Consider the following 13,780-nt stretch of genomic DNA (forward strand, 5'->3'; position numbering starts at 1 on the left):
GCACTGGTCAGTTTGGCTCGCTCACGCTGTTTCTACAATGGCGAGCTTGCTCAGGGGGCAAAGGGCGTAATGCCTTCATTACTGCCATGACCTCGGGTGAGGTGAGGCGGGTTGCTTAGTAGGCGTCGAAATCTAGAATGCTAGCTCTACGACAGCCTCGCAAGATACGCCGCTTCGTGAAAAGATCGTTTCGACTTGCTGCGCGCGCAAAACACCCATTTTTTGGCCAATTAGAATCGTTGGCGCCGAGTCCAGAGAGCTGGGCATTGAACTCGAGCGTACTCGCGGAGAACATCAACCCAGCAATGTGTGCTTGCGCAATGATGCTGCTAACCTTTTCTCAACAGTAATGCCTTGTGTATGACCCGATATGGCGGTTCGTAGAGTCTCTAGATACCACAGCCCTACTGTAGCTTATAGATCGTGACGACTTTCTCGAGAATAGAGGATTTTCGTAACTCATTTACTTTTAACTTTGACTTTACTTTTGAACTCTACTTTTGAATTTCAACGAAGACAAAAACGCATATTTCGAAAGCCCGTTGAAACTCAAAAGTCGTTTGTGCCGGATAAATGTACGGATACGAGCACGCGGCTGCCGCCACTTGAGGCGATACGCCAATTAAGGGGCGTATCGCCGTTTAATTGGGACTTTAGGAGCTACTGGCATTGCTCTATTGAAACTTTATATCCTTGGAAATCGAATACGGGCCATGCCGATCAAATACCAAAGGGCGTGCTTTAGCATTCTATTGCGTCGGGGCGCACCAGGCCGCGCGGTCGGCGCAGCGCCAGCCACCCACGCCGTTGCCGCCGAAGTCGATGCCTCTAGCAGAACCCTCCTAGACAGCATCTTATTGCGCGCCATCCATCGGCGCGTCCTCACACAGCTAGCACGCGCCTTCTTCACAGAGATGACCACCGCGCGCGCTTCCTCGGCCACCGCTGTCGCCGCCTGGACGTGAGTTCACGGCACTTGCGAATATAGCACCGCGATGAGTTAGCGCGCTGGTTCTGCTTCAAGGTCGCACTGTGCTATGCACACCTAGCCACCTAGGCCGCGCCGACATACTATCTCGTTTCGCACAAATACTCATCGACTCCCTTCGCCACGAGACTGCGCCTCCCAAGCGCACTCTTATCAAGCCAGAATCATCATCCACGATTGAAGCAGTCTCATTAACTTGAACATGCAGTACTACCCATCGGCTTCGACCGCTTCTCGTTGCCGCTTACTTCGTACTAGTAGTATTCGTTGTTGGTCGACCTTGCCGCCGCATCAGCGAGCCTTCGTCGAACGCGTTTGCTGGCGGCACCGCTGTCGGCGCAGGGCATCCGCGGCGCGGGTCGACGAGCCAGCTATCTGCCGCGAGCCAACGAAAGTAGATCTTGAAGCGCCCGTCAATGGCCGATTGGCCTATGCGCAGGTTGGGCAATGCCCTACCAGAGCAACACTTATGTGAGTGTGCATGCGCGGGCAGCACGATGCGCGTCGCTTTACATACCTTGCGGGATCTGCGCGTCGCCTCGGGGGTTCTCTCGCGCTGTCATGCAGCGGCGTGGCGTCTCCTCGGGTGCGACCGCCGTCCCTAGTGATGAGGTGAGGGAAGAGTGGAGCGCGAGGCGACGCGCGTACAGTGCAGGGCGCCGACGGGGGGCCTAATCGTAAGCGGCGCGGTCGAGCGCCGGGAACGTGTAGCTCGGGTTCTTGATACCGCAGTTGGGCGACGCCGACGCGCACACCCGTGCGTGACGAGTGTACGCGGCGGAAAGATCATCTTGAGGGAGCGCAGGCTGTGGGTATTGGGAGAAAAAGCGCGCGTCTCGGCCTCATGCGTCGCTACGGCGACTCCAGCGGTCAGTCGTGAGGCACGTCGCGCCGCGCGCGGCCGCTGTGGACTGCATGCTGACTGCGGAATGGCGGCATTCCGGCCACGGAAAATTGGGTAATTTTGCCCAATAATAATACCGCGTGAAGGAATGACTCGATTCTTGTATACGGGCCTTAGCGGCGGCCTTAGAAAAAGCCTGCATTTTGTCCAATCAGAAGGGGCAAAACTGGCCAAGCTGGTCTTTCGATACCCCGTTCTGATTGGGCAGCGACTTACTGGCCCAGCTCGTATGACGTAATCAAGCTATCGCGATTACGTAATCCGGCGATGGCGCTGGCGCTGGAATAAAATGATGATAAAATAGGATCCAGGACTTTTTCCCTCTCTTTTTCTATGCGGCGCGCCAGTAAATTCAACACTCCCGGACTACTGGCGCATCGCCCCACTTGATGCCACCAGTTATTATAAGTAAGGCTGATGCGCAGCGAAGACGGGGAGACGGCTGTACAGTGTACTAGCCAGCCCTCGCAAGCATCAGCAGGGGTCGAAGCCGTTGTCTAAGTCGATTCGCGGCGGGGGTCGCTGTATACGGAACAGACGATTGACGCGAAGATACACTGCAAGATGCGCATAACTCGCACGCCTCGACACGCGGCATAGAGCGCGAGCACGAAGTTAGCCGCTTGAGCCGAGATCAGTGGAGGCGATCGACTTCGCCGAGCGGCCGCCGAACGCTTACGGATACGACTGCCGGATACCGAAACGTGCAGTCCCGAAAAGTCAAATGAGCGTTGAGTTTTTGGGCCCATTTGCTCAACGTTGACTGTCGCCCGAGTCGTGGACTTTTTTCAACAGCCAATCAAATTGCAGAAAGCGAAACTCAAAAGTCAAAGTCAAAAGTAAATGAGTTGCGAAAATCCTCTAATATTGGCCAATAACACGTTTTTCTACCATGAAGTGGACACACATGGCCTTCTCGAAGACCGTCCAAACGGTAGTACGCGCAAATAATATTCCGAATATGATCTTATATCGAAAACTATGTTCTTCTATCCTAAGCTAGAGGTGACGGAAGCACCTCTTCCAACTGATCGATCGGGGCTAGAGCTATTTCCTGCGTCCCAACACATCATGGTGCATGTTGAAGGTGGTCGGTGGCTGGCCCTGCCTGCATTGGTGGCAGGGGTACATAATGTACCTCGGTCACCCAATTTGACTCATCCATCTCGACCGTTTTGGGGCGAGGGCGTCAACGCTACCTCCCCTGCGTTCCTACTGGACGAGCGTCATTCGTGCTTGCCGGAGAAAACAAAACGATGTGTTTGCAGCTTGTCATTGTACTACTACAAGCAATCACTCAACGGCAGGCGTTGATGTGCGGTGCGTAATTTTAGGCCTCTGGCTGTGGCCCCCTTCGTCGGCCACATTTGGCTCTGCATGGCGCCGTCCACACCTCGGTACGATGCGTCGACGGTCGACATTTGGGCGCTCGGCATCACGATCGTCGTCGGCGGTCAGTATTTCTCGTGGAACACGGGTCTTGTCGCTGGCTTTTACAGCTACCTCGGCGCGACGCTGCTCATGGGTGTCGCGTACTGCTGCATGGTGTCTTGCCTCGCCGAGATCTCGAGCGCGCTGCCGTTTGCTGGCGGCGCGTATGGTATTGCGCGCTGCTCGCTCGGCTTTTACCTCGGGTTTATGATGGGGTGCTGCGAAACCCTCGAGTACATTGCGTACGTTGCGTCGTCAGTCTTGATGCTCGGGAAGATGGTCACGACCATGATTCCGGCCATGGAGCCGATGCAACCGGTCCTTTGGCTTCTCATTTACGCTGCCGCGCTAAGTGTCCACCTCGTGGGCGGTAAACTCTTTTGGCGCGTGAACCGGATGCTTGCAGTCGTCTCGCTCGTGATCATTGCCGTGTACGTTGTCGGCTGCTTTAGCTTACACACGACCGATTTGACGGCGTTCAGCGACGAACGCCATGGGTTCGATACCCGCCAAGTGCTCCACGTGCTCCCGACGACTGCGTGGTTCTTTGTCGGTATCGAGTCGCTCAATTTGGCGAGCGACGACGCGACGTTGCCTCGGCGCGTCATTCCGCGCGGCCAGCTCGCGTGCATGGCGACACTGCTGCTCTCGGGCATTCTCGTGCTCGTCGCATCGTCCTATGTGTCGCACGGGAACACGACCCTGCAAGACGATACGATTCCGTTCAACAATGGTACTCCGCTCGACGCTTTTCCAACATTTCATTTTGAGTTTCATGTCCTTTTCACTAGGGTTTATAAAGATGTTTTCCATTTCCGCCTCGGCCGCCACACTCTTGTCGCTGCCCGCCACGTTTGCCACCATCTTTGGCTTTATGTATTCGTACGGCAAACTCACGATCGCAATCGCAGGCTCCCAGCTCCTCCCACCCCTCTTTCTACACACGTGGTTTCCGCACCGCGTGCACGGCCCCGCGCTCCTTCTCACGTCAAGCGTCGGCTACAGCGTGTGCCTCATCACGTATTTCGTGCCGTCGATCGGCGACTCGCTCTTCTCCGTGTGCATCTGCAGTGCGTTCTGCGCCTACATTGCGCAGTGCATCGGGTTTATCTACCTCCGGCTCTCGTTTGCGCACCTCGAGCGGCAGTATACAAGTCCGCTCGGCATCTACGGCGCCGTCGTGCCGCTGTGCGTGTGGCTCTTGAACCTCGTGTCGATCGTCGGGTTCCAGAACGACGGCCAGCGCGCGGTCTTGGCGTTTCTGGGCATGTGGGTCGTCTTTACCATCTACTATTTTGCCTACGCCAAGGCGCGACAGACGTTTTCGGACGACGAGCGCAAGATCTTGTTTGTGGCCCACATTGCCATTTGTACGCACCACGTCTTTTGAAAGATTGAAAGATTGATAATGCATGCTTGTCGTGAGTAGTCAACAAGGCCCGCGCGAGCAACAAGAACCAGCGCAAGAAGAAAAGCAACAAGCCATCGATTGTCAACAAGCGCTCGACGACGACGACCAAGTCGACCAAGACGACGGTCGAAATGGGGTCGTCCAAATCCGGTGACGTGACCCCGATCACGCCCGAGCTGCAACGCAAGTCGTCGGCGATTCCACCGTCCACCCGGCGTAAAAGCAGCACCGTCACCGTCATGATCGTCCCCGTCGGGAGTAGCACCAAGGGCCAAGTCCGCGAAATTGACGGCCGGTGACACACCCCGTGACGCGTCTGGTTATATCACGAGGGTAATATATATATACTGCAGCGGGTAGGGTTGCTTACGTGTGCCGGCAATATATAGAGAATATATGAGAAAAAAAGCTAAAGCAGGCCAACCACGGCCTTGAGGTGCTTGGTTTCTTGGTGGAAAAAATCGTCCACGCACTTGTCGACGCTCTCGTTGTACAGCGGTGGCTGGAAGCCCTCGTAGACAGCCTAATATCAGGACGATGAGACATGATCTCCATCGATCGATTGCGTCACGCACCCCAAAGATATATCCAATATCGGCATAAATATTGGGCATGGCTTGCGTGACGCCCTTCGGATCGAGCGACGCCTTCATCTTGGCTTCGAGCTGCAGCTTGCGGTACGTAAAGTCGTCCACGAGGCACTACGCAAGTGTACGAAATTCAAGAAAAATCAAGAAATGGACCCCATCATACCTGCAGCTTGGTCTCGGCCTTCTCGATGGCCGCGGCGCCTTCGCCAATCATCTGCTGCAGACCCGCGAGGTTTTGCTTGTGGTAGCCCATTTGCGTCACCATTTGATCCATGTAAGCCATGTGCGACTGGATTGCTACGCACATAAGATTGATAAGAAACCCCATGCTTCACTGTCCAAACCAACCTGGCGACGGCGTGTTGGTCTTGTTCCAGCCCATGTTGGAGAGCGACCCGATACTGTTGAGCGCATACATGGCCGGCCCGTCCGTCTCTTCCCGCGGGTCGAGGAGCGGCGTCGTGTTGAGCACCTCCTGCATGCCCGCCTTCATTTCGGCGCACGCGTCCATCATCATGTCGAACGACGCCTGGAGCTTTCCGAGCTCGCTCTGCAGCTCTACGCAGCTCGGCTCGAGGCGCTGCATGAGCAAAAGCATGCCTTGCAGCGACCGAAGGCTGTCTTGCTGCACCATGCGCTGCTGGAGCACCGAGGCGCCGTTGAGGAGGAAACGCAGGTACATACCCAGCACGTGCAGCAGCTGCTGGCGGTACTGCTGCAGCTGCGAGAGGAGCGTCGGTGACGTGACGACGCCGACGGCCTCGTAGACCGCGCAGAGGATGTTGAACGCGTCCATCTCACTGCGATCGTCGAGGTGGATCGTCGTTTGCACCGTCGACCGCGTGTTCCACGAGAGCGCGCCGATGGCCTGGACGACCTGGCGCACCAAAAGGAGCGCATCCAGTGCCCCTACACCGCCAGAAATCAGATCTCAAACTGTCCTCCGCTCTTCGTATTACCCATGGGCGGCTCGGGCGCCGCGTCGTTACGCGAGATCGGCGCCGACTTTGGTGCAGGCGGCACGGCCACGTCCGGAAGCAGCATCTCGGACGTCGTGCTGGCGTTCTGCGCCGACGTGGTCGAGACGCCAAAGAGTGAAAAGACCGAGTTGCCGAGGCCCTTGACGAGGTTCGTCGACTCTTCTTGGAACGTCGGCACACGCGGCTTGACCATCGTCGTCGGCGGGTTGGATTTCGGCGCGCGCGCCACCACCATGGCCGTGTTGAGCACGGTTTCGCCTTCCGGCTCGCCTTCGTCCCCTTCTTCAATCATTGTAATCTCGGGCTTGTGCAAGACGCGCTGGCCGTCGACCACCATGGGCAGCCCCAGCGTGCCGCTAATCTGGTTGCAGATCGTGCTGTTCTCGTTGACCCAGTGGCCAGTCGCTTCCCGAAACTACAGATTCAATACCGTCTACATATACCACTTGACGAGGTTGAAGCCTACCTCGTGCAAGAGCCGCTGGACGCGCGCCGGGTCCGTGTTGCGGTGAATCATCTGGATCGGCTCGACGGTCGCGGCAATGTCGTTGGCAATGTAGTTTTGTAAACTCAGCACTTCCTTGAAGCAGTGGCGCCAGTTGCGCTCCTGCGTCGACTTCATCTTGTCGAGCTCCTGCACGCCGAGCTGCGTCATGTCGTTCACGAGCCGACGCATCTCGCCCTGCACGGCTTGCCACGACTGCATGAGCCGCCGGACCTCATCCCCACCAGGGCCATACACGAGGAGGTCGCCGCCGGGGCCTGCGAGGAGCCGCGCCTTGCGGCAGCTCACAATCAAGTCGGCCATGAGCTTGAGCATACCGTGCATGCGCACAAACGACTCTAGCACCCTCATGAGCCATCGAGTTGCGAGGTGGAATGCGATACCGTAGGCCGTCGGCGCGCTATCGGCAGGGAGCGCCACCAGGCCCGAATTGGAGGCCTTGAAGAACTCGACGGGCGCGACCTGCGAGTTGCTCTTGGTGAGCACCGCGGGAATGATCGCCGTCGTGTCCATGTCGCAAAAGACCGCCGACGTCTCCATCGACTTGGCCTCCTCGGGCGTCCACTGCAGCATGAGCGGCTGCGGCGCCTTGTCCTTCTGGTTGGTTGCATACGGACTCTCGGGGAAGAGCTCCTTGAAAGACGGCGTGTTGAGAAGCAGCTGCATCATCTGCCCCGACTTGGTGTTCATCGCGTCCTACATGCAAGATGAGCGCCGGTCGAAGCGCGGCGATGGACCTTCATGGCCGCGTGCTGCTGCGACTGGAGGTTGCTAATTGTGCAGTCGTTGGGTGCGTTGGGCGTGTTGCGGAAGACGTAAAAGAGGAACTGGACGCCGTGGATGAGCGCGTCCGTGCCCTTGGCTTCGAGGATCGTGAGCTGCTCCTTGGCCGATGCATGCGCCCGCTCCGTCTCGATGATGGGCAGCACGCTAGAAACGCAAAGTTGAGACGACAACGTATGCATCGCAGCAGTGTATACCGGTATTCGAGGATCTCGCGCACGTCCTTGAGCGTTGCCATGAGCGACCGCTCGCCCGACCCGCTCGTAAAGAGCTTTTGCTGGCCATATTGGATCTTCTTGATGTACTGCATCCGGCACTCGACCTGGTTGACAATGTACTCGGTCGTGCAGGTCGCCGACGCGAGCGTGTTGAGCGCCCACGCCTTGATCTCTTCGAGGAGCAGCGTCCGCGGGTCGTTGAGGTACGCGTTGAAGAGGACGCGCTCGTGGCGGTCCTTCTGGTACGCGCAGATGCTCGAGATGATGCCCTCGGCTGGGTTCTTGAGCAGACCCGTCATGTCCTGCATCTTGCGCACGAACGTGTGCTCGTCAAAGTCGGCGACCTGCGGCGAGTAGAGCGGGACGCGGAACTTGTCGTCCATCTGCAGGATGTGGGGCAGGTCCTTCGGGTCGACGTTGTACACCTCGCAGTACGTCTTGTGGAGGAAGCCCATCTGCTCGACCTCGAGGCCCGAGTACCCTCGGTCCCATGGGTTCCATCGGACACCGGCCATGCTGCTGCTGCTAGTACGGCGAAGACGACGAAAGCAAGTATTGCAGCCCGAGCAATCTACGATTAAGCAGCGCTTCACTATGGTATACAAACGATACATGGGCAGCTGCCTTTTTTCGTACTTTGGGGAACCATATAAATATCAAGTGCATTGCCAACGGCGCGAGGGGCGGGTTGATAGCGCACTTTATCGGACATGCCTGTCATTGACATGGGCTAAACACACCCAATCTGGGCATGGCGTCATCTGGAGTGCTTGATGATGGGGCAGGATGACGATGATGATGCAGGATGCTGGTGCTGCAAGGCATGGAGGAGGACGGCGTGATGTCCGTGCGTTTCCTTGCGGCGCGAGAAGGTGCGAACGGGCGCGGCGTCTCCTGCAGGATCTCGCCGGCCACCAGCCGCTGTGAGCAACGCCGCTGTGTAGAGTTGGGTGCACACAGATCGCCGCCGCTTGCAGCGACAACGAGCCTTTTCTCGAAGCTGCGGAAGGCCATAGTCGTGAAGCAGCCATATTCATGCAGCTAGTACCTCGCAGATGGGCAGCGAGTAGAACGTACTAGTAGCGTGGACAGAGTTAAGGGTGTGTAGCCAGCTAACGAGTGTAAAGTCAGCAGGATGCGCGTCGCATCTTGATCGTGGCGCGCTGTCCCAGCGCGGCATGTCTCTTGATCCCATTCAACTTGACGTACAAATGAACTAAAGCCTCTATCATCCCACCATACAAAAGCTAGGTGTGCACGCTGTTCTCCTGACGGCAAAGCTCAACTTGACACCGTAATTATCAAGTCGCGGAAATCACACCATAAAATAACAGCATGGAGCTGATGCTTGTCGCCACTCTCTCTCTCTAGCCCGCCGTGATGGTGCGGAGCTGGCTCGACGTAATCTGGGGCATCGGCGGGAGGCCCTTGAGATGCAGCGTATCGGCAATGTGGCTACAAGCGCTCGCGTTCTCAACGACCCACTTGCTCGTCTGGGCCTTGAATTCCTAATACAAGTTGCGCATGAGACGCTGCCTCTTCATCACAACACGAGTGCCTTGGCTTGCTGGAGGACATAGGCCGGCGACGTCGCCTCGCAAATCTTGCGGATCGGGTCGTTGCACGCAGACACGTCGTTGGCGAGGTACGTCTCGAGAGCTAAAACGCGGGAGAAGCAGACGCGCCAGTTCTTCTCGCTGTACGACGACCGGAGCTTATCGAGCTCGTTGACGCCGCGCTGCTTGAGCGTCGTCGCGCACTGCACAATCTCCATTTGCACCTGCGCCAGCGTCAGAATTCCAAGAGCAACAACTATGACACCATACCGCCTGCATGGTCTCAAGGAGGAGGCGGAGGTGGGCGCCGCCAGGACCGTAGACGAGAAGGTCGCCGCCTGTGCCCGCGAGGAGGCGCGCTTGGCGGCACGACACGACGAGGTCGGCGAGCAGCTTGAGGAGCCCGTGCATCTTGGTGTACATGTCTACCGAGATGTGAGCGTCCAAGTCCAATGCAGACGAATGGAACCATAGTCCTCGGGGGTTAAAAACGTAATGACGCCCGAGTTGCTCTGCGTTAAAAAGGCCTTGGGGGTCATTTCCTTGGGCGTGAGGATCGCTGGAACGATCGCCGTTGCGGCCGAGTCGCAAAAAACCTATTTTACGTCAGCGCGTCCATAGGCAAGCGTGCATCTACTAGTACCGCATCCGACTGGATCTGGAGCTGCTGTTCGCTTGTCAACGCCATGAGCTTGCTCTCGCCGCCAGTGACGTGGTGGTGACTCTCGGGGAAGAGCTTGCTATCATCATCATCATCCTCGTATGCAGTTGCATGATGAAAGACGAGTCGCGGTACCAGAACGACGGCGTCGACAAGAGCAGCTGCAGCATCTGGCCCGACTTGGAGTTCATCGCGTCCTAAAAACCGACCAGGCGTGAGCGCAGCTCTAAGATCGGAGAGGTGACCTTCATGGCGCTGTGTTGTTGCGACTGGAGGTTGGTGATCGTGCAGTCGGCCGGCGCATTGCTCGTGTTGCGGAAGACGTTGAAGAGGAACTGGACGCCGTGGATGAGCGCGTCCGTAGCGCGCGCCTCGACGACGGTCAAATGGTCCTTCGCACTCGCCTGCGCGCGCTCGCAAGCAATCGTCGGCAGCACGCGGTTTTCCAAGATCTCGCGAATGTCCTTGAGCGTCTTGAGCAGCGAGCGCTCGCCGCTGCCGGGCGCAAAGAGGTCGCCGCCCACGTACTGCAGCTGTGTGATGTAGTTCTTGCGCTTCTCGACGTCGCGTTCGACCGACTCGGTCGTGCACGACGCCGGCGCGAGCCGCGACATGGCCCACTCCTTGATCTCTTCCAGCAGCAGCGTGCGCGGGTCGTTCATGTAGGCCGAGCCAAACTGGAAGCGGTCCGCGCGCTCCTTTTGGTAGCCGCAGATGCACGAGATGATCTCTTCCGCGGGCTGCCGCAGCAAGCCCACGACGCCTTGCATCTGCCGTACAAACGTGTGCTCGTCAAAGGACGCCTTCGTCGGCACGTAGAGCGGGGCCGTGAACGTCGCGTTCATCTGCAGCGTCGGCGGCAGGTCGATGGCCTCGATGCCCATCGCCTCGAGGTATACGCGGTGCACGAATTGCATCTGCTCGATCTCCTTCCCGGCGTAGTTGACGCCCCATGGGTTCCATCGGATCGCCGACATCGTCGTCGTCGGCGTGCTTGTCTGATTGTGGGTTGCAAAGCCAGCAAGGGCGTTGGCTGCGTTTTTCTGGGTCAAACCATTTAACGCACTTGGCCAATGTCGCGTGGGCTGGAGTGCACGCGCTGGAAGGCGCGTCCACGCCGTCGGAGCCAGCACACTAACGCTGGAGGCACGTGCGATAGCAACGTGATACGATTGCAATGCACCGCTTGCCCGCCCCGTGGCGCCTACAGTTTACCCTACAGCGTTTGACGTCTATGGCGTTCAAGTAGGTAAAAGTCATTAGACACCCTTTCTTTTCCAGTTCCCCTATCAAGTTGCACCAATCAGCGGGCGCGACAGCTGCGAAAGGCAACGTGGGCGCGAAGCAGGGAGCGAAGGGCGGCGGAGCTGGGCGTGAAGGGCGGCGGATCGAACCACGACGGATCGTGGGGTCACCGCGTGTGCTTGGAAGATCGCGCAGCCGAGCAGATGGAGCTCCCGCTTCCTCGTCTTGCGTCCGATGGTGGAGGACCATGTGGGCGCCCGCCCTATACGCAGACAGCATCAGCGCAGCCCACGTGGCACAATCTCGGCTTCACGCACGCACGGGCTACTTGCAGTACGCCCTCGAGTAGCTTCAGCACCGTCCATTCTGAAGTGTTTCGAATCGGCGAGAAGACCAGCAGCTCCGACCAAGCATCTCTGCCAAAGGGGACGAGACCGTAAGCAGGCAGTCGGTGGTTGCCGCTCATCCGTTGTGACTGGCATTCGAGCAACGCTCCGAGCCGTCGCATTGTGGCCGCTCGTTTCCTACTACCGTTACTATGTCAGTCGATGGACGGCCAGGCTTTTGCTTGGCCAAGAATACCGAGCCCAGGTACATGCCATATCGCCTACCCACGATGATCTTTCGACTGCAGAACAGCTTACCGGTACCTAGCATGGCTCGCTGTGTGAAGAAAATCGGCGCAGTAAACCCAACAGACTGGCAGTACGAAGCCGAAGAGTTGTTGCATGGTCTGCAGCTTCGTCAGAAGCAGCCATGCCTTCCCGTTCGCGCGTCTGCTGGCGTTTGAACATTCGAAACTGAAGCGCCGACAATCATCTGAGTCGACGTCGTGCAGTGAATCGTAGCACGGCTGTGGTAACGACGTGGTGATGGCTGGAGGCAGCGACGGGCCTGCTGCCGGTGCTCTAATGTAGTATAGTTCGAGGCTATTCCCTTGGTGTGCAGGGCCAGGCAGGGGTGCATCACGTCTGTGTTAGTCAGAACTGCTACACAATACTAGTGCGTTGTATTTATCGTCTCGAAAGAAAAAGCCTGGCGAAGCTTGCTGGTTCTGCTGCGCGACAAGAAGACTTCGACGCGTCGCCACGCTTTCAAGTGTCCCAAAAAGAAACAGCGAGCGCAGCGAAAGTCTATTGCACATTATGCTACTTCTGTATCGACGAGTAGTCATGGTCAACTAATCGTCCTACCCTACCCCGCACAGTACGCGGTCGTGACACGCGTGATTAGAATCTTGAACGACAAATCCAAAACATAAACGTATCTCAATTTTAGCCAATCACCGTTGCGCATGCCGTCGTTTCGCATCAGACGATGACCATCATCTTGGTTTCAGTGCGACTGGCCTCCTGCGATGGAATTCCTTCGAGAGCAAAACCAGCGGTCAGGAATCAGTCGACTTGAAGAAAGGGGCAACAACGCCTTCTGGCCACATCTTCCTGGTATGTCGGCGTGAACACGCGCTCGTATGGTCGTCAAAACGCTTTGTCGGCGACGCGCGGCAGAGGGTCGCACTGCACGTTCGTGGCGCGTTCAGCGACCAATCAACCGATGAGCGATCGTCCCACACCGTTCGGGTCTCGTTGCTAAACTATCACCCAGAATACCAATCATCGACCGCCGCAAGGATCACCGAGAGCGATCAACCCCCGCACTGGCCAAAGCCATCAATTGCAAAAAGAAAAACATATCACGCTGGAAACTCCTTCCTTCGAGTCCAGTGCAGTTCTTGCTCCATGCGGCACTGCACCAGCCATCGCCAGTCGCCACCGACACGAAGGGCTTCGCGAACGCCAACGCGTGAAAGTATCTTGCGCCAGCTGGGGACGGGGCATCGCAGGCTCCGATTAGTACCTCGCGTGACAAAACGCGCCGAGAGACTTTGTCCCAGCTCTGGACGGTTTTGCCCATCCTTGGTCGACCCTTTTACAGTGGCAGCGGTTGCGACAGCAGACCGAGCCGGCGCCATCCTGTTTAGAAGACAGCGTTGGCTGTGGATCGTCGTCGGTCGGCGCCGTGCGGGAGCGATTGCCTTGCCTCGATTGCCATCGGCGTGGGCAAAACGTGGGCAAAACCCTTGTCCGGTCAAGCTTCGACGGACGAAACACGTGGCGACAACTCAAGAAAGTAAACAAGATTGGATTACACTGGTGGGCTCGCGACGCCAGCAGATGGCTCGTCGTTGGCATCTCAATTGCACTGCAAAGATATTCAATTGAGCTTCACATACAAATGGTGTATGTAAGCGCACTCAACGCTGGCGGCGTGTCTCAGAATGGCTCGCCACTCGGCCAGCGGTCACAGTCGTTCTTCTTGCAGCATGAACAAAGCCTCGATCAACTTCATCCTGGACGCGCGGCCGCCGAGTCGCAAGTGCCCCGTGCACGCGGCGCAGAAGGCCATGGAGAAGCGCTTGTACAACCGCGAGCGGCAGCAGCACCTCCGCCGCATCGAGAACCACGAGCGCCAAATGCTCAAGGTCCAGATCCATGAGATCGAGCTCGA

General features: G+C 57.5%; 4 protein-coding genes across 4 annotated transcripts; 2 read left to right on the plus strand and 2 right to left on the minus strand.

Annotated features, from left to right (window-relative positions):
- Positions 1 to 3,269: 3,269 nt before the first annotated feature.
- SPRG_16290 (hypothetical protein) lies at positions 3,270 to 5,033 on the plus strand (the record flags this gene model as incomplete). Its single annotated transcript, XM_012355599.1, has 3 exons — positions 3,270 to 4,056; positions 4,115 to 4,693; positions 4,753 to 5,033. The coding sequence occupies 3 exons, from the start codon at positions 3,270 to 3,272 to the stop codon at positions 5,031 to 5,033; spliced, it is 1,647 nt and encodes a 548-aa protein (XP_012210989.1).
- An 18-nt stretch (positions 5,034 to 5,051) lies between these two features.
- On the minus strand, positions 5,052 to 8,334 carry SPRG_16291 (hypothetical protein). The gene is made up of 9 exons (XM_012355600.1): positions 7,790 to 8,334; positions 7,547 to 7,739; positions 7,193 to 7,505; positions 6,771 to 7,147; positions 6,284 to 6,719; positions 5,673 to 6,233; positions 5,488 to 5,621; positions 5,310 to 5,435; positions 5,052 to 5,257 (listed from the first exon to the last, which is right to left on the minus strand). Exons 1-9 carry the CDS (start codon positions 8,323 to 8,325, stop codon positions 5,144 to 5,146), a joined length of 2,790 nt encoding a protein of 929 aa, XP_012210990.1. The 5' UTR covers positions 8,326 to 8,334; the 3' UTR covers positions 5,052 to 5,143.
- Positions 8,335 to 9,062: 728 nt separating this feature from the next.
- Positions 9,063 to 11,004, minus strand: SPRG_16292 (hypothetical protein; the record flags this gene model as incomplete). The annotated part of the gene is made up of 7 exons (XM_012355601.1): positions 9,063 to 9,318; positions 9,369 to 9,590; positions 9,637 to 9,791; positions 9,836 to 9,962; positions 10,010 to 10,106; positions 10,163 to 10,224; positions 10,273 to 11,004. The coding sequence occupies 7 exons, from the start codon at positions 11,002 to 11,004 to the stop codon at positions 9,178 to 9,180; spliced, it is 1,536 nt and encodes a 511-aa protein (XP_012210991.1). The 3' UTR covers positions 9,063 to 9,177.
- Positions 11,005 to 13,595: 2,591 nt separating this feature from the next.
- Positions 13,596 to 13,754, plus strand: SPRG_16293 (hypothetical protein; the record flags this gene model as incomplete). Its single annotated transcript, XM_012355602.1, has 1 exon — positions 13,596 to 13,754. A coding segment is annotated over one exon (159 nt), but the record flags the coding sequence as incomplete, so codon positions are not given.
- Between the last annotated feature and the right edge of the window lie 26 nt (positions 13,755 to 13,780).

Source organism: Saprolegnia parasitica (genome assembly GCF_000151545.1).
Source record: "Saprolegnia parasitica CBS 223.65 unplaced genomic scaffold supercont2.271, whole genome shotgun sequence".
NCBI classification, from domain to species: domain Eukaryota; phylum Oomycota; class Saprolegniomycetes; order Saprolegniales; family Saprolegniaceae; genus Saprolegnia; species Saprolegnia parasitica.